At 46.0% G+C, this 18041-nt stretch overlaps 1 protein-coding gene across 1 annotated transcript in view; it reads right to left on the bottom strand.

Moving 5' to 3' along the window:
- Nucleotides 1-13891, bottom strand: part of KPNA6 (karyopherin subunit alpha 6) — a gene marked incomplete at both ends in the record, with an annotated part of 49845 nt that extends 35954 nt beyond the window's left edge. Inside the window, 3 exon segments of the mRNA XM_080691370.1 lie at nt 13204-13222; nt 13224-13285; nt 13867-13891. Coding sequence (XP_080547496.1) covers nt 13204-13222; nt 13224-13285; nt 13867-13891 — 106 coding nt within the window.
- Nucleotides 13892-18041: the final 4150 nt, after the last annotated feature.

Below are 18041 nucleotides of genomic sequence, written 5' to 3'. Positions count from 1 at the left end.
GGTAGAATGACCCTGAGTTCCATCCCCAGACCCACAAAAAAGAAAAAAAGAATAAAAAATAGGGCCGGGGCCAGGAGTGGTGGCACACGCTTGTAATCCCAGCATTCAGGAGGCTGAAGCCTGAGGATTGCAGTTCGCAGACAGCCTCAGCTACTTAGTGAGTCCCTCCGCAACACACTGAGACCAGTTTTCAAAATAAAGAATAAAAAATAGGGCCAGGGCCGGGCGTGGTGGCACACACTTGTAATCCCCGCGTTTGGGAGGCTGAGACAGGAGGATCACACGGGTTCGAAGCCAGCCTCAACTACTTAGTGAGGCTCTCAGCAACTTAATGAGACCCTGTCTCCAAATAAAGTATAAAATAGGTCTGGGAGTATAGCCTGGAGGTAGAAAACCTCTGGGTTCCACCTCCAGTACCACCAAAAAAAAAAAAAAAAAATAGGGCCAGGCGTGGTGGTACACGCTTGTAATCCCTGGGCTTGGGAGGTGGAGACAGGAGGATCGCGGAGGTTCAAAGCCAGCTGTGCTGGCTTAAGAGACCCTGTTTCCAAATAAAAAAGTATAAAAATAGGTGTGGGAGCGTAGCCCGGAGGTAGAAGGGCTTCCAGGAACCCCAGTACCACCAAAAAAAAAAAAAAAAAAAATAGGGCAGGGGCCGTAGCTTGGAGGTCAAATGCCCCTGGGTTCCATCCCCCGACTCACAAAAAAAAAAGTTCCTATTTAACAGAGTTGTTACAGGCTGAGTATCCCATGGGACCAGATAATGATTGGGATTATAAGTGTGTGTGCCATCACATCTGAGTTTCAAAAGAAGAATTGAATAGAAAGAAAAGTAGCAGCAAAATCTGCAGACAAGATAATTGAAATTGCCCAATCTAGCTGGGTGTAGTGGCACAGTTCTTGGACAGCCTCAGCTACTTAGTAAGGCCCTTTGCAACTCAGTGAGACCCTATTTAAAAATAAAGAATAAAAAATAGGGTTGGGGGTATACCATGGAGGTAGAATGTCCTTGGGTTCCATCCCAGTACTGCAAAAAAAAAAAAAAAAAAAAAAAAGGGCTGGGACTGTAGCTCTGAGGTAGAATGCCCTTGGGTTCCATTCCCATCACTGGAAAAAAAAAAAAAAAAAAAAAAGACAGAGTACCTAGACTTGATGATGCACACCTGGGAGGCTAAGACAGGAGGACTGCAGGTTTGAGGCCAGCCTCAGCAACTTAGTGAGACCTGTTTCAAAATAAAAAGGGCTAAGAATATAGCTCAGAGGTAGAATGCTTATACAGAACCTGAAACAGCAGTAGAGTTTTACAACATGCCCACCTTCACATCCATCTCACAAAACCCAGATGTATTTATTATTAAAAACAAAAGTTCTAAGAACCTGCAGTGGCCTCCTGTTCCTAAGACTACCAAGTGGAAAAGATTCTGCTGTCCTCCATTATCTGACACAAGGTTTTTCATGACTCTCAATCTTGATTTCCTCAAAAGCTGTCCCGTCCTTTGAGTAGACTTGACAGTGAAGTTGGAAGGTGAACCATACTCTGCGTGTCACCACAGTGATAAGACACTATCACAAATATATGTTTATGACTTCACTGGGAAGCAGGCAGGGAAGGTTTGATTGGAAGGAAGTACATGGGCATCAGAAAACAGAGGGCCCAGGGGCTCTTTCATTAGCACTCATTCCTTACGTATTGAGGCTGATCAAGAAAATCCACCACACAGCCAGGCAGAGTGGCGCACACTTGTAATTCCAGCATTTGGGAGGCGGAGACAGGAGGATCACAGTTTGCAGACAGCCTCGGCTACTTAGTGAGGCCCATTGCAACTCAGTGAGACCCTGTTTCAAAACAAGGAATAAAAAATACAGCTGGGGTGTAGCTCGAAGATAGAATGCCCCTGGGGATCCTCAGTACCTAAACTAACAAACAAACAAAACAACAAAAAGAAAACTACAATATAAACCTTTTCCTAGCACCTGACAGGGTCCTGCTAAATTGCTGAGGCCGGCCTTGAATGTGATCCTCTTGACTCAGCAACCCACACGCGGGATTACAGGAGCGTGCCATCGCGTCTTTTCGGGTCTGCTTCATATTCAAGTGCCTCGAAGTACAAAGGTCCTTGAAATTACACCTATGTTTAAGGAGTATGTTTCTCCTGTTACCAGGCATTTTCTGAAAATGTTTGGAATCAAGAGAAGAGCAACAATAACACAACAGCGACGAGGCCTGCATTTCACACAATCTAGTCCTAACCCAGTACCTCAGAACGTGACACTAGTCAGAATCCTTCAAAATGGAATTAAAATCAGGTGTGGTGGCTGCATGCTTGCAATCCTAGTAACTGGGAGAGGAGGACTGCTGGTTCAAAGTCAGCCTCAGCAACTTAGTGAGATGCAGTTGTTGTTTTAAATTTTATTTTTATTTTTTGTGGTACTGGGGTTCCTGGAAACCCTTCTAATTCTGGGCTACACTCCCAGCCCTACTTTTTATATTTTTATTTGGAAATAGGGTCTCCTAAGCCAGCATGGCTGGCTTCGAACCTGCATGATCCTCCTGTCTACCTCCCAAGCGCGGAGATTACAAGCGTGCGCCACCACATCTGGCTGAGATGCGGTTTTTAAATAAGAAAAATAAAATTGGGCTAGGGATATATATCTTGGAGTTAGAATGCCTTTGGGCTCAATCCCCTATATGAAAAAAAAAAAAAGGCTAAATGAGGTTACTGCTAATTCAATAATTGGTGTCCTTATGAAAAGATGGTGATGCCAGGCATGGTGGCACTGCCTACAACCTCAGTATTTGGGAGCCCGAGTGAAGAAGATCCCAGGTTCAAGGCTAGCCTCAGCAAGCTAGTGAGACTTGAAGCAATCTAGAGAGACTTGTTTCAAACTAAAAAATAAAATAAGCCGGGCATGGTGGTGCACGCTTGTAATCCCAGCATTCGTGAGGCTGAGACCAGAGGATCGCGGTTCGCGGACAGCCTCAGCTACATAGTGAGACCCACTTTCAAAATAAAGAATAAAAACTAGGGCAGGGGGTGTAGCTCGGAGGTCAAATGCCCCTGGGTTCCATCCCCAGACCTGCAAAAATTAATAAATAAATAAAATAAAATAAAATAGAGCTGGGTATGTAGCTCAGAGGTAGAATGCCCCAGGTCCAATCCCCAGTACTAAGAATCAATAAATAAAAAAATAAACATAAAATGCCTAGGGATTTAGTTCAGTGGTAAAATGACCCTGGATTCAATCTACAGTACTACAATAATGTTATTTCAGGCTGGACATGGTAGTATATACCTACTTTCTTGGATACTTGGGAGGTTGAGACAGGATTACAAATTCAAGGCCCAACTGGGTAATTTAGTTCCTGTCTTAAAATAAAATAAAAAAGGGCTGGTGTCAGACAGGGTAGTACAAACTGTAATCCCAGTACCTGGAGGGCTGAGTCAGGAAGAGTGCAGGTTTAAAACCAACCTCATTAACTTAGCAAGACCCTCAGCAACTTAAAAGATTCTATTTCAAAATTAAAAATAAAATTAAGCAGGCGTGGTGGCACACACCTATAATCCAAGTACTTGGGAGGTGAGACAGGAGGGTCACAGGTTCAAGGACAGCCTGAGCAAGTCTTAAGGCTTTCCCCTACCTAGCAAGACCCTGTTTGAACAGGGCAATAGGGCTAGTGGTGTGGTTTGGAGGTAAAATGCCTCTAAATTTAATCCCCAGTACCAAAATAAGAAAGAGAAGCTGAGTGTGGTGGCACATGCTTGTAATCTCAGCATTTAGGAGGCTGAAACAGGAGGATTGCAGTTTGCGACAGCCTCAACTACTTAGTGAGGCCCTTTGCAACTCAGTGAGACCATCTCATAAATTTAAAGAATAAAAAATAGGGCTGGTAGTATGGCTCGAAGGCAGAATGCCCCTGGGTACTGAAAAAAAAGAGAGGAGAAAGAGAGAAAGGAGGAAGAAGAAAGGAAGGAAGGAAAAGGAAAAGAAGAGAAAAGGCCAGGTGTGGTGGCACACACCTGTACCCCAGTACTTGGGAAGCTGAGACAGGAGCATTATAGGTTCAAGGCCAGTCTCAACAAATTAGTAAAGCCTTCTGCAACTTAGTTTCAAAACAAAAAAATAAATAGGCACACCCTTGTAATCCTTCCCCAGGCTTGGGAGGCAGACAGGAGGATGGCAGGTTCGAAGCCAGCCTTGCCGGCTTAAGAGACCCTGTTTCCAAATAAAAAAATATAAAAATGGGTCTGGGAGTGTAGGCCGGAGGTAGAAGGGGTTCCACGAACCCCAGTAGCACCAAAAATAAATAAATAAATAAATAGGGCTGGGGGTGTAGCTCAGCAGTAGGAAACCCCCCACCCCGGGAGGGGGGTCAATCCTTGGCATCAAAGTAAAAAACAAACAAAAAAAAAAAGCCAAGCGTGGTGGCGCACACTTGTAATCCCTGTGCTTGGGAGGCTGAGACAGGAGGATCGCACAGGTTCAAAGCCAGCCTCAGCTACTTAGCGAGGCTCTCAGCAACTTAGTGAGACCCTGTTTCCAAATAAAATATAAAAAAATAGGTCTGGTAGAAAGCTTCTGAGTTCCACCCTCAGTACCACCAAAAAACAAAACAAAACAAACAAACAAACAAAAAAAAAAAACCAGGAGGCTGGGCATTGTGGCACACCCTTGTAATCCCAGCATTTGGGAGGCTGAGACTGGAGGATCGCAGTTGGCAGACTGCCTCAACTACTTGGCGAGGCCCTTTGCAACTCAGACCCTGTTTCAAAAATAAAAAGACTAAAAACTAGGGCTGGGGGTGTAGCTTGAAGGTATAGTGCCCCCAGGTTTCATCCTCAGTACTGCAAAAAAAAAAAAAAAAGGGTTGATAGCTGGGCATGGTGGTGCACACCCATAATACTAGTGCTTGGGAGGCTAAAACAAGAGGATAGGTGAGAACAGCCTCAATAAGTAGTAAGACTCTCATCAACCTAGTGAGACCCTGTTTCAAAAGCAAAACAAAAAAAAACCAAAACAAAACATAGATAGGGGTTAGGGTGTAACTCAGAGGTAGAATGCCCCTGGAAGCCCAATCCCAGCACCACACAAAGTATTAGTAGTAGTTTTTACTTTTCAGACTTATTAAAAACTGAGACACAGCCAGGCGTGGTGTCGCACGCTTGTAATCCCAGCATTCAGGAGGCTGAGACCCGAGTATTGTGGTTCGCGGGCAGCCTCAGCTACTTAGTGAGGCCCTCCGCAATTTAGTGAAACCCTGTTTCAAATGAAAAAGAATAAAAAATAGGGCAGGGGGTGTAGCTCAGAGACTGGATGCCCCTGGGTTCCATCCTCAGACCAGCAGAAACAACAAAAAACAAACAAACAAACAAAAACCCTGAGACCAAGGCCAGGCGTGGTGGCGCACGCTTGTAATCCCAGCATTTGGGAGGCGACAGGATTGCGTAGGTTCGAAGCCAGCCTCAGCTACTTAGTGAGGCCCTTTGCAACTCGGTGAGAATCTTTCAAAATAAAGAATAAAAAATAGGGCTGGGAGTGTTGCTTGGAGGTAGAATGTCCCTGGGTTCCATCCCCAGTACCGCACACACTCACACACACACAAAATTGAGACACAAACATACATATTATAGCTGCAGATGTAGATCAACGGTAAAGCACTTGCAGAGCATATCACAAGGCCCTGGGTTTAATCCCAGCAAAACATACACACACACACACACACACACACACACCTTGGCCTAAAAACTCAGTATCATCGTCTTCAACCTCCACATCTTTACCTCACTGGAAGGTTTTCAGGACAGTAACATGCTCCAACTGCTACTTCCTGTAACAACAGGTTCTTTTGGATTTTTTGGAGGTACTGAGGATTGAACCTAGAGCATTCTACCTTTGAGCTATACACACAGCCCTATTTTTTATTCTTTATTTATTTTTTGGCGGATTTGGGGATGAAACCCAGGGGCATTCCACCTCCGAGCTACACCCCCTACCCTTTTTTTTATTCTTTGTTTTTTTTGTGTGTTTTTGTTTGTTTGTTTGTTTTTGGTGGTACTGGGGGTGGAACCCAGAGGCTTTCTACCTCTGGGCTATACTCCCAGACCTTTTTTATATTTTATTTGGAAACAGGGTCTCACTAAGTTGCTGAGAGCCTCACTAAGTAGCTGAGGCTGGCTTTGAACCCATGCGATACTCCTGTCTCAGTCTCCCAAGCGCGGGGATTACAAGCATGGGCTACCACGCCCGGCTTATTCTTTATTTTGAAACAGGGTCTCACTAAGTTATGGAGGGCCTCACTAAGAGCTTAGGCTGTCCGTGAACGGCATCCTCCAGTCTCAGCCTCCCAAATGCTAGGATTACAAGCGTGCACCACCATGCCTGGCTTAATTCTTTATTTTGAAACAGAGTCTTACTAAATTGCAGAGGGCCTCACTAAGTAACTGAGGTTGGCTGCAAATCTGTGATCCTCCTGTCTCAGCCTCCCAAGTACTGGAATTACAAACCTGTGCCACCATGCTGGGCTTGTCTGAAGCTCCTCTTGAGAAAGTATCATTCTTTTTTTTTTGCCAGTCTGGGGATGGAACCCAGAGGCATTAGACCTCCCAGCTACACCCTTTGCCCTATTTCTTATTCTTTATTTATTTTATTTTTATTTTATTTATTTATTTTTTATTTATTTATTTATTTTTGTGGTACTGGGGGTGGAACCCAGAGGCTGTCTACCTCCGGGCTATACTCCCAGACCTTTTTTATATTTTATTTGGAAACAGGGTCTCACTAAGTTGCTGAAAGCCTCACTAAGTAGCTGAGGCTGGCTTCGAACCTGTGCGATCCTCCTGTCTCAGCCTCCCAAGCGCGGCAGGGATTACAAGTGTGCGCCACCACGCCTGGCTCTTATTCTTTATTTTGAAACAGGTTCTCACTAAGTCGTGGAGGGCCTAAGTAGCTGAGCCTATCCGGGAACTGCAATCCTGTCTCAGCCTCCCAAATGCTGGGATTACAAGAGTGCGCCGCTACGCCCATTTTAGAAAGTATCATTCTTTTCAGAACTGTACCTATGGTGATTTGCTTTGTTTTTGTGATACTGGAGACCAAACTGAGGCCTTCAAACATGAGAGGCAAGAGCCATATCAAACTGCTTCGTCCCCAACCCTGCTTGGCTTATTTTTTCACTGTGGGTTTGCTTAGAAGATAATGCAATGAATATTCAGGTTAATTAAAATCTTTTGAGTCAGTGTACCACCTGTCTATAATTCCAGTACTTGAATGAGAGGCTGAGACAGAAGGATCTCAAGTTCCAGAGAAGCCTAGGTATTTTAGCAAGACTGGTTCAAAATAAAAAATAAAAAGAAAGCCGGGCATGGTGGCGCGTGTTTGTAATCCCAACATTTGGGGGGCTGAGACAGGAGGATCATGGTTCACAGACAGCCTCAGCTACTTAGTGAGACCCTTTGAAATTCAGTGAGACCCTGTTTCAAAATAAAGAATAAAAAATAAGGACTGGGCCACACTTGGGAGGCAGAGACAGGAGGATCGCACAGGTTCGAAGCCAGCCGCGCTGGCTTAAGAGACCCTGTTTCCAAATTTTAAAAAAAGGTATAAAATAGGTCTGGGAGTATAGCCCAGAAGTAGAAGGGCTTCCAGAAACCCCAGTCCACAAAAAAATTAAAAAAAAATAAATAAAAAAATTTGGACTGGGGGTATAACTTGGAGGTAGAATGCCTCTGGGTTCCATCCCCAGTACTGCAAACAACAACAACAACAACAACAAAAAATAATAATAATAATAATAATAATAATAATAATAATAATAGAAAAAGTTGGGCATGGTAGCACATGCCCGTAAACCCAGCATTGGGAAGCTGAGACAGAAGAATCCGGGTTGAGGCTCCCAGCAACTTAGTGAGACCCTGTTTCCAAATAAAATATTAAAAAATAGGTCTGGGAGTGTAGCCCAGGGTCTACAAGGTCTCACTAAGTTGCAGAGGGCCTCATTAAGTAGCTAAGGCTGGCTGTGAACTTGCCCAAGTACTGGGATTAACAAGCTCTTGCCATCATACCTGGCTCCTTTTATTTTTAATTTAATTTAATTTGACTACAATGCACCAATAAAAAAAAAAATAAAGAATAAAAGCCAGGCGTGAGCCAGGCGTGGTGGCACACACTTGTAATCCCAGCATTCAGAAGGCTGAGACAGGTGGATCTGTTCTTGGACAGCCTCAGCTACTTAAGTGAGGTCTGCAACTTTGTGAAACACTGTTTCAAAATAAAGAATAAAAAATAAGAGCCAGGCATGGTGGCCCAACGCTTGTAATCCCAGCATTGGGAGGCTGAGACCTGAAGGATCACGGTTTGTGGACAGCCTCAGCTACTTAGTGAGGCCCTCTGCAACTCAGTGAGACCCGGTTTCAAAATAAAGAATAAAAAATAGGGCAGGGGGTGTAGCTCAGAGGTCAAATGCCCCTGGGTTCCATCCCCAGACCTGCAAAAAAATAAAAAATAAAAATAAAAATTAAAAAAAAAATAAAAAATAGGGCAGGGGGTGTAGCTTGGAGGTGGAATGTCCCTGGGTTCCATCCTCAGACACCCCCCCCAAAAAGTCAGGTGTGGTGGCACACATCATCACAGCATTTGGGAGGCTGTGACAGGGGGATCTTAATTCAAGGGACAGCCTCAGGTACTTAGCGAGGCCCTTCGCAACTCAGTGAGACCCTGTTTCAAAATAAAGAATAAAAAATAAGGCTGAGGGTGCAGCTCTGAGGTAGAATGTCTCTAGGTTCCATCCCCAGTACTGAGAGGAAAAAAAAAAAAAAAAAAAAGCAACTGCCTAGCTGGACATGGTGGCGGCACAGACTTATAATCCCAGAACTTGGGAGGCTGAGACAGGAGGATTGCAAGTTGCTGAGGATAGCTTCAGCCACTTGGTGAGACCCTCTGTAACTTAGTGAGACCCTTTTCAAAATAAAAGAATAAAATAAGGCTGGAGGTATGGCTCAGAGGTGGAACGCCCCTGAGTTTCATTGCCAGTACTACACAATAAAGAAATAAACAAAACAAGCAACCTCCTAAATTCAAGTATCAGCCACACAGTACTCCTAATGGCAGTAAAATCACTACAAATGTCTGATAAAGGAAGTCAATCTTGGCACAGAAGAAATAGTATAGGATATAGGCCCGAGCTGGAGAAAAAGTACACTTAGGAGACAGTGAATACAAGAGATTTTGGACAGGGCAGGTGAGAGAAGACCATGTTAGTATCCCTGGCATCAAAGGGCCTAGTTTACCAGCCTTGGACTAGCCACCTAATTTTCTCAAAGCCTCAGTTTTTCACCGTGAATGGGGATAGCTCCAACTACCCTGCCTTAGATATTAGATTTAAATATATCCTCCTTAAATTCATTCTATCCCTATGGTATATTATAACACTCCTTCCCCCCACATGTAATAAAAACCAGGCATGGTGGCACACGCTTGTAATCCCAGTAATTGGGAGGCTGAGACAGGAGGATCTTTCGAAGCCAGCTTTGGTTACTTAGTGAGGCTCTCAGCACAGTGGCACACACTTGTAATCTCAGTACTTGGGAGGCTGAGACAGGAGGACTGCAGTTCATGACAGCCTCAGCTACTTAGGCCCTCCACAACTTAGTGAGACCCTGTTTCAAAATAAAGAATAAAGCCGGGCATGGTGGCGCATACTTGTAATCCCGGCACTTGGGAGGCGGAGACAGGAGGATCGCGCAGGTTGGAAGCCAGTCATGCTGGCTTAAGAAGGACCACCAAAAAAAAAAAAAAAAAAAAAAAAAAAAATGTCCCTGGGTTCAATTTCCAATTTTCATTCTTGGTTTGGCTGTATATTTGCTTTTACCTTCTCTGAAGTTGTTTCTCAATCTATTTCACTGGGCTTAATAACCATCAGTCCATTAGTTCTTTTCCTTTGGGGCACAAGAATTTCTGAAATTGAAGTCCAGCTGAGCATGGTGGTGCATAACAGTAATCCCAGTACTTGGGAGGCTGAGACAGGAGGACTGCAAGTTCGAGGCCATCCTTAGCAACTTATCAAGACAGTTTCCAAATAAAAAATAATTTTAAAAAAGGGCTGTGGGTGTGGCTTAAAGGTAGAACATCCCTGGGTTCAGTCTCCAGTTCCAGTTAAAAAAACAAAAACAAAAACAAAAAAAGCTGAGCGTGGTGGCGCACGCTTGTAATCCCTGCTCTTGGGAGACTGAGACAGGAGGATCGCACAGGTTCGAAGCCAGCCTCAGCTACTTAGGCTCTCAGCAACTTAGTGAGGCTCTCAGCAACTTAGTGAGACCCTGTTTCCAAATAAAATATAAAATAGGCCTGGGAGTATAGCACAAAGGTAGAAGGCCTCTGGGTTCCACCCCAAGTACCACCCAAAAAGAAAAAAAAAGAAAACTAAGTCTAATACAAAGCCTATAACAAAAACTCTTTTCTTAGCCGGCCGTGGTAGCGCATGATTATAATCCCAGCATTTGGGAGGCTGAGACAGGAGGATCGCAGTTTGTGGACAGCCTGTTATTTGATGAGGCCCTCCATAACTTAGCGAGACCCTGTTTCAAAATAAAGAATAAAAATTAGGGCTGGCGGTGTAGCTCAGAGGTAGAATGCCCCTGGGTTCCATCCCCAGTACTGGGGAAAAACAAACAAACAAAAAAACTCATTCTTGAGCCGGGCGTGGTGGCGCACACTTGTAATCCCAGCATTCGGGAGGCTGAGACCTGGAGGATCACGGTTTGTGGACAGCCTCAGCTACTTAGAGAGGCCCTCTGCAACTCAGTGAGACCCGGTTTCAAAATAAAGACTAAAAAATAGGGCAGGGGGTGTAGCTCAGAGGTCAAATGCCCCTGGGTTCCATCCCCAGACCCGGAAAAAAAAAAAAAAAAAAAAAACCTCATTCTTTAGTGCTAATAGTCAAACCCAGGGCATCACACCTGCTAGGCAAAGTGAGCTACATCCTCATCCCACTATAATCTTTTTCACTGAAACAACGAGATGCAGTTCAAACAAACAAACAAAAAAAAAGATGCAAGCCGGGTGTGGTGGCTCACCCTTGTAAACCCAGCATTCAGGAGACTGAGATGAAGATTCCTGTTCACGGACAGCCTCAGCTACTAAGTGAGGCCCATCGCAACTCAGTGAGAGCCTGTTTCAAAATAAAGAATAAAAAATTGGGCAGAGGTGTAGGTTGGAGGTCAAATGCCTCTGGGTTCCAGACCCAGACCCACCAAAAAAAAAAAAAAAAAAAAAAAAAGGAGCTACAGTCCCTTGTGGTGGTGCATGCCTGTGATCTCAGTACTTGGGAGGCTGAGAATGGAGGATCACAGGTTAGAAGCCAGCCTCAGCAATTTAGTAAGACTCTGTTTCAAAATAAAACAAAGATAAAGCTGGGTGTGGTGGTGCAGGCTTGTAATCCCAGTATTTGGAAGGCTGAGACCGGAGGATCACAAATTCAGCAAGTAGTGAGACTCTCATCAATCTAGTGAGATCCTGTTTCACAATAAAATAAAATAGGGTTGGGAGTATAGCTCAGAGGTAGTACACGCCTGGGTTCAATCCCAGGACCACACACAAAAAAGATGGAGCTACTAACGGGCTTATCAATCTTATTTTCAGAGGATTTTGGAAACCTCTTAAGGGAAAGGAACCAACATTATGGAAGATGGAACATAATCTGTTTTGATATTTACAAAGCCTTTACTAGGTGGCAAACATTTGGTCCCCAAACGAAATAGCGCACCTCTCTCTTTAAAGAAAAGGAAAGGAAGGCTCAGAAATGAAGCAAAATAACATTAAAGTGATAGGTCTGATTTTAAGAGATTTGATGCTAAAGTCACTGCCTTGCAGTTCAAGGGAATAATTTGTTTAGAATTAGAGATCAGCCGGGCGTGGTGGCGCACGCTTGTAATCCCCGCGCTTGGGAGGCTGAGACAGGAGGATCGCGCAGGTTCGAAGCCAGCCACGCTGGCGTAAGAGACCCTGTTTCAAAAATATAAAATAGGTCTGGGAGTGTAGCCCCAAGGTAGAAGGGCTTCCAGGAACCCCAGTACCACAAAAAATAATAATAATAATAATAATTAGAGATCATACAAAATTCCAGAATACCGTTCAGCTCCTCCACACAACAGTTGGGGTTAACAATTCACTTCAAACTTTTTGAGTTTCATTCAAACTAAAGATTTCAAAGTGGATCACAACAAACAATACCTTCACAACGTTGTGTAGGGTGAAAAGCCTTTTTCCCCCCTTCTTCCAGCCCAACCACTAGAGGGCCAGGCCATAAAATGCAGCATCCATAAACTAGGGTTCTAGAGTGATCACTCTGGTTTAGCCACTGACTGTGTGACCTTGGGTAAGTTACTTTATCTAAGCCTCAGTTGTCCTGTCTGTAAAGCAGAGATAACGGTAGCACCTGTCCTATTAGGTTGTACAAATAAAGTGAAACAAGACATGCAAAGCGCTCAGAACCACGCCTGCAAAGAGACTTCAGCAAACTGAGCAGCTTTTAATGCTGCAGAGGTCTGCCACGGCTGGGTTTGTCTCTAACTCCAAAGACTTCACCATCGTATTCTCTCTGGGCAAAGGCCTTGCCGCCAGAGTCCTCTCGAAAAGATCAACAGGTCTCTCCTTTACTCCTAACCGGGGCTGGCCCAGCAATCCAAGTCCCCGATATATATGGCAAGAGGTCTCGGCCTCCGGTATGCTACCACGACGAAGGCGACCCTCGCTGCCAACCGAACCGCCCGGCCTCCGCCTCGATGGGCGGGTTCTCCCGGGCGCCGGCCGCCCGAGCTGCCGCGGCCTGGCTGCCCCGGCTACCGGCCCGGGCGGGCTCCCCGGCGGCCTCACCGAGGACTGCGCCCGCCGCAGGCAGCAGCCGACCGGTCCGGGCGCCCAGGGCCAGGTCCCAGCCGTCCGGGGGCGGCTCCCCGCCCGGGGGCGCGCGGGCTCGGCCGAGGCCCCACGTGGGCTCCGGCGCGCCAGGCTCCCGCACCGCCCGAGCGCGGCGCCCCGCGCCGCCCGGGTCCCGCCGCGCTGGCCTGCGGGGCGCCCTCGGCCTGGCGCCTCTCCCCGGACCTGGAGAGGAGAAGCTCCGACATCTGCAGACCAGACACGGCTCTCGCCAGACCCCACGCCCCACACCGCCGCAGCTCGTGGAGCCAATGGCTGGGTTTCCTTACTCACCCATCGCGGCTCCGCTCGCTCCGACTTGGCGGAGGCAGCTGCGGTAGCTTCAGCGGTAGCTTCAGCAGACAATATGGCGGACCTGCGGACGGCAGCCCGGAAGGGACAAACCTCCCCCGGCACGGAACGCGTCCCCGGCTCGCCGCTGGGACCAGCCCAGGCCGCGCTTAAAGAGACCGCAGCCTCGGAGAAGGGAAATAGCTTAGGAAAACCCAAGAAGGAGCTGGGAAGCCGGGCGTGGTGGCACACGATTGTAATCCCAGTATCTGGGAGGCTGAGACCAGGGGATCGCAGGTTCAAGGGCAGCCTTAAAAATTTAGCGAGACCCCTTTTTTTTTTTTTTTTTTTTTCCTTTTGCGGTACTGGGGATGGCACCCAAGGGCATTCTACTTCTGAGCTACACCCCCAGCCCAATTGTTTTATTCTTTATTTTGAAACAAGATCTGAGTTGCAAAGTGCTTCACTAAGTAGCTGAGGCTGTCCTTGAACTGTAATCCTCCCGTCTCAACCTCCCGAATGCTGGGATTATAGGTGTGCGCCACCACGCCCAACGTGAGACTGTATTTAAAATAAAAATAGAAATAGGGGTGTAGTGCCCAGTACACACACACACACACACACACACACACACACACACACACACGAAAAAGGAGAAAATTAAACGTGCTAAATTGTTTCGGACGGGCATGGTGACAGACGTTTGTAATCCTAGAACAGTTTCCTGGTTAGCCTCAGCAATTTTAGTAAACCTTCCACAACTTGGAATTTTTGTTTTCCCTGCAGAATTGGAATTGGGGATTGAACCTAGGATTCTACCTCGCTAATGTCCCAGCCCTAGTTTTTTTTTTTAAATGGGGATGAAACCAAGGGGCATTCTACCCCCGAGCTACAACCACAACCCTATATTTTTATTTTTTATTTTTATATTTATTTATGTATTCATTTTGGTGGGACTGGGGGTGGAACCCAGAGCTTTTCTACCTCCGGGCTATCCTCCCAGACCTATTTTATACTTTATTTGGGAACAGGGTCTCACTAAATTGCTGAGAGCCTCACTAAGTAGCAAAGGCTGGCTTTGAACCTGTACAATCCTCCTGTCTCCGCCTCCCAAAAGCTGGGGTTACAAACATACGCCACCACACCCGGCTTTTTATTCTTTATTTTGAAACAGGGCCTCACTAAGTAGCTGAGGCTGTTAGTGAACTCAGAACCTCCCAAATGCTGGGATTACAAGCATGTGCTACCACACCTGGCACCTATTATAATTCTGAAACAGGGTCTTGCTAAATTGATGAGAATCTCACCACCTGCTGACGCTGTCCTGGAACCTGTGATCCTCCTTTCTCTTCCTTCCAAGTACTGGGATTACAAACTGTGCAACCATGCCCAGCTGAGACCCTGTTTCAAAACTAGAAAATTAGAGAAAGGTGTGGTGGTGCATGCTTGAGACAGGAGGATAGTACAGGTTTGAAGCCAACCTCAGCTACTTAGTGAGTCTCTCAGCAAATTAGTGAGACACTGTTTCCAAATAAAGTATAAAATAGGTCTGGGAGGTAGAAAAAAGCCCTGGGTTCCACTCTTAGTACCACAAAAAAAAAAAAAAAAAAAAAAAGTGTGCTTGTAATCCTAGTACTTGAGAGGTTTAGACAGGGTGATTGCAAGTTTGAGACCAGCTTTAGCAATTTAGTGACCCTGTTTCAAAATATAAATAAATAAAATTGAAAGCAGCCAGCTGGGCGTGGAGGTGCACACTTGTAATCCTTGTAATCCCAGCATTCAGAAGGCTGATACCAGAGGATCACGCCCAGCAATTATTCTTTATTTTGAAACAGGGTCTCACTGAATTACAAAGAGCCTCACTAAGTAGCTGAGGCTGACCTGGAACTGAGATTCTCCGGTTTCAGCCTCCCAAATGCTGGAATTACAAACTTGCGCCACCACACCCAACTATCTCTCTTTTATCTTTGTACCTTAACTTTGTGTTTGTTTGTTTGTTTTTTTCCAGTACTGGGAACTGAACCTAGAGGCATTCTACCTCCTCCAAGCTACACCCCCAGCCCTATTTTTTATTCTTTTATTTATCTAATTTTGCAGTACTGGGGATGGGACGCAGGGGGCAATCTGCCTCTGAGCTATACCCCCAGCCCTAATTTTTATTCTTTATTTTGAAACAGGATCTCATTGGGTTGCAAATGGCCTAAGTAGCTGAGGCTGTCTGTAAACCGTCATCCTCCTGTCTCAGCCTCCCAAATGCTGAGATTATAAACGGGCGCCACCATGCCCGGCATTTTTTATTCTTTATTTTTTTTATATTTTTTATTTTTTTGGTGGTACTGGGGTTCCTGGAAGCCCTTCTACCTCTGGGCTACACTCCCAGACCTATATTTACATTTTTATTTGGAAACAGGGTCTCCTAAACCAGTGCACGGCTGGCTTCGAACCTGCGCGATCCTCCTGTCTCTGCCTCCCAAGCGCGGGGATTACAAGCGTGCGCCACCACGCCCGGCTTATTCTTTATTTTGAAATAGGGTCTAAGTTGCAGAGAGCCTCACTAAATCACTGAGGCTAGCCATGATCCCAGATCCTCCTGTTTCAGCCTCCTAAATGCTGGGATTATAAGCATGCACCACCACACCAGCTTTTTTTTTTTTTTTTTTTTTTTTCTGTACTGGGGATGGAACCCAGGGGGATAATACCTTCGAGCTATGCCAGCCCTATTTTTATTCTTTATTTTGAAACAGGGCCTCACTAAGTAGCTGAGGCCATCCTTGAACCTTCCATCTTCCTGTCTCAGCCTCCTAAATCCTGGGATTACAAGAGTGTGCCACCACTCCTAGTTTATTCTTTATTTTGAAACAGGGTAGCCGGGTGTGGTGGCACACGCTGACACACGCTTGTAATCCCAGCATTTGGGAGGCTGAGACCTGGAGGATCGCAATTTGTGGACAGTCTCAGCTACTTAGTGAGGCCCTCTGCAACTCAGTGAGGCCCGGTTTCAAAAAAAGAATAAAAAATAGGGCAGGTGGGTGTAACTCGGAGGTCAAATGCCCCTGGGTTCCATTCCCAGACCCGAAAAAAAAAATTTATTAAAAAAAAGAAACAGGGTGTCAGTAAATTGCAAAGACCTAAGTAGCTGAGGCTGGCCTTGAACCTGTGACTTGATGTGCAACCCCTGCTTGCTGGACTGTCTTTCTTCCTCTTCTCCACCTGTGAAGTAAGTGCCTGATACAGCTCAGACACTTTCCTCCTTTAAGAGCCCAGAGCAGCTGGGCGTGGTGGGGCATGGTGGTGCATGTTTGTAATCCCTGCATTCGGGAGGCTGAGACCAGAGGATCACAGTTTACTGACAGCCTCAGCTACTTAGTGAGGCCCTCTGCAACTCAGTGAGACCCGGTTTCAAAATAAAAAATAAAAATTAGGGCAGGGGGTGTAGCTCGGAGGTCAAATGCCCCTGGGTTCCATCCCCAGACCCGCAAAAAAAGAAAAAAAAAAAAAAAGAGTCCAGAGAACATTAAACACTCCTCTGCTACTCTTACTAATCCCAGCTCAGTGTTGCTTTTGTGTGTGTGTGTGTGTGTGTGTGTGGGAGGGGACCAGGGATAGACCACCCTTCCTTGAGGCTATTCTACCTCTGCGCTATACCTCCGGGCTATATTCCCAGATCTATTTTATATTTTATTTGGAAACAGGGTCTCACTAAATTGCTGAGAGCCTAAGTAGCTGAGGCTGGCTTTGATCCTGCTCAATCTTCCTGCCTGAGCCTCCCAGTTCTGGGATCACAAGCGTGAGCCACACGCCTAGCTAGTGCTGGTTTCTACCTTCACATCCTCACCATCTGGCACACAGCAGACTGGTGACTGCACGCTGAGAGGATGAAGACATCACATTTCTGTAGAACAGTAATGCCATCTTTCAGAGACTGTGTGTGTGTGTGTGGTGCTGAAGACTGACCCCCCAGCGGCATTCTACTTCTGAGGTACACCCCCAGCTCTGTGCTTTTTTGGAAGCAGGTACTTGCTACGTTGCTGAGAGCCTAAGTTGCTCAGAATAGCTTCGAACCTACAATCTGTCTCAGACTCCCAAGTGCCAGCATTATGATGCCTGGCTTCCAGAGCTTTTTTTTTTTTTTTTTTTTTTTTTAAGTACTGGAGATGGAGCCCAGGGACATTCTACCTCGAGCTATGCCCCCAGCCCAGTTTTTTATTCTTTATTTTGAGAGTCTTGCTGAGTTTCAAAGGGCCTAAGTAGCTGAGCCTCCCAAATGCTGGGATTACAAGTGTGCACCACCATGCCTGGCCAGAGCTTTTTTTTTTTATGGCCAGCTGTACCACGTCTTGGTTGTGTTACCATAAGAAAGTCACTGTAGGTCTTCATTCATAGGAGTGACAGCCCACACTCCAAGGGCTATCATCAAAGACTTGACAGGCTGGAAGTTCACAACAGCATCTGGTACGCAGGGAGCCTTCAGTTAGCAGCAGCAATCCCCGCCCTGCTGCGGCCTCTTGAGCTCATGCCCAGCAGAGAAGGCAGAGCCTGGGATCCCGGGAGCCACGTGTGGAGCCTCGGGCCTAGAATGCCTCACCTCTGGCTCTCTGCCTGACAGGCAAGAAGAAAAAGAACCACAGGACACACGTTTGTTGGGAATATAAAAATAAGACTTTTTTTTCCTCTTATCACATCAATTATCAAATAAAGAAACAGTACGTAACAAAAATACAAAGCTCTGGTGGACTTTTTTTGTCTTTTTTTTTTTTCACCCCTCACTTGCCCCTCCCCACAGCCCCTTGCCAGGGAGTTCCTGGCTGAAGCCCAGATGCTGCCCCTGGGGACACCCAGGG

Source organism: Muscardinus avellanarius (assembly GCF_963383645.1).
Source record: "Muscardinus avellanarius genome assembly, chromosome: 3".
Classification (NCBI taxonomy): Eukaryota; Metazoa; Chordata; class Mammalia; order Rodentia; family Gliridae; genus Muscardinus; species Muscardinus avellanarius.
This window is presented reverse-complemented; position numbering and strand designations above follow the sequence as displayed.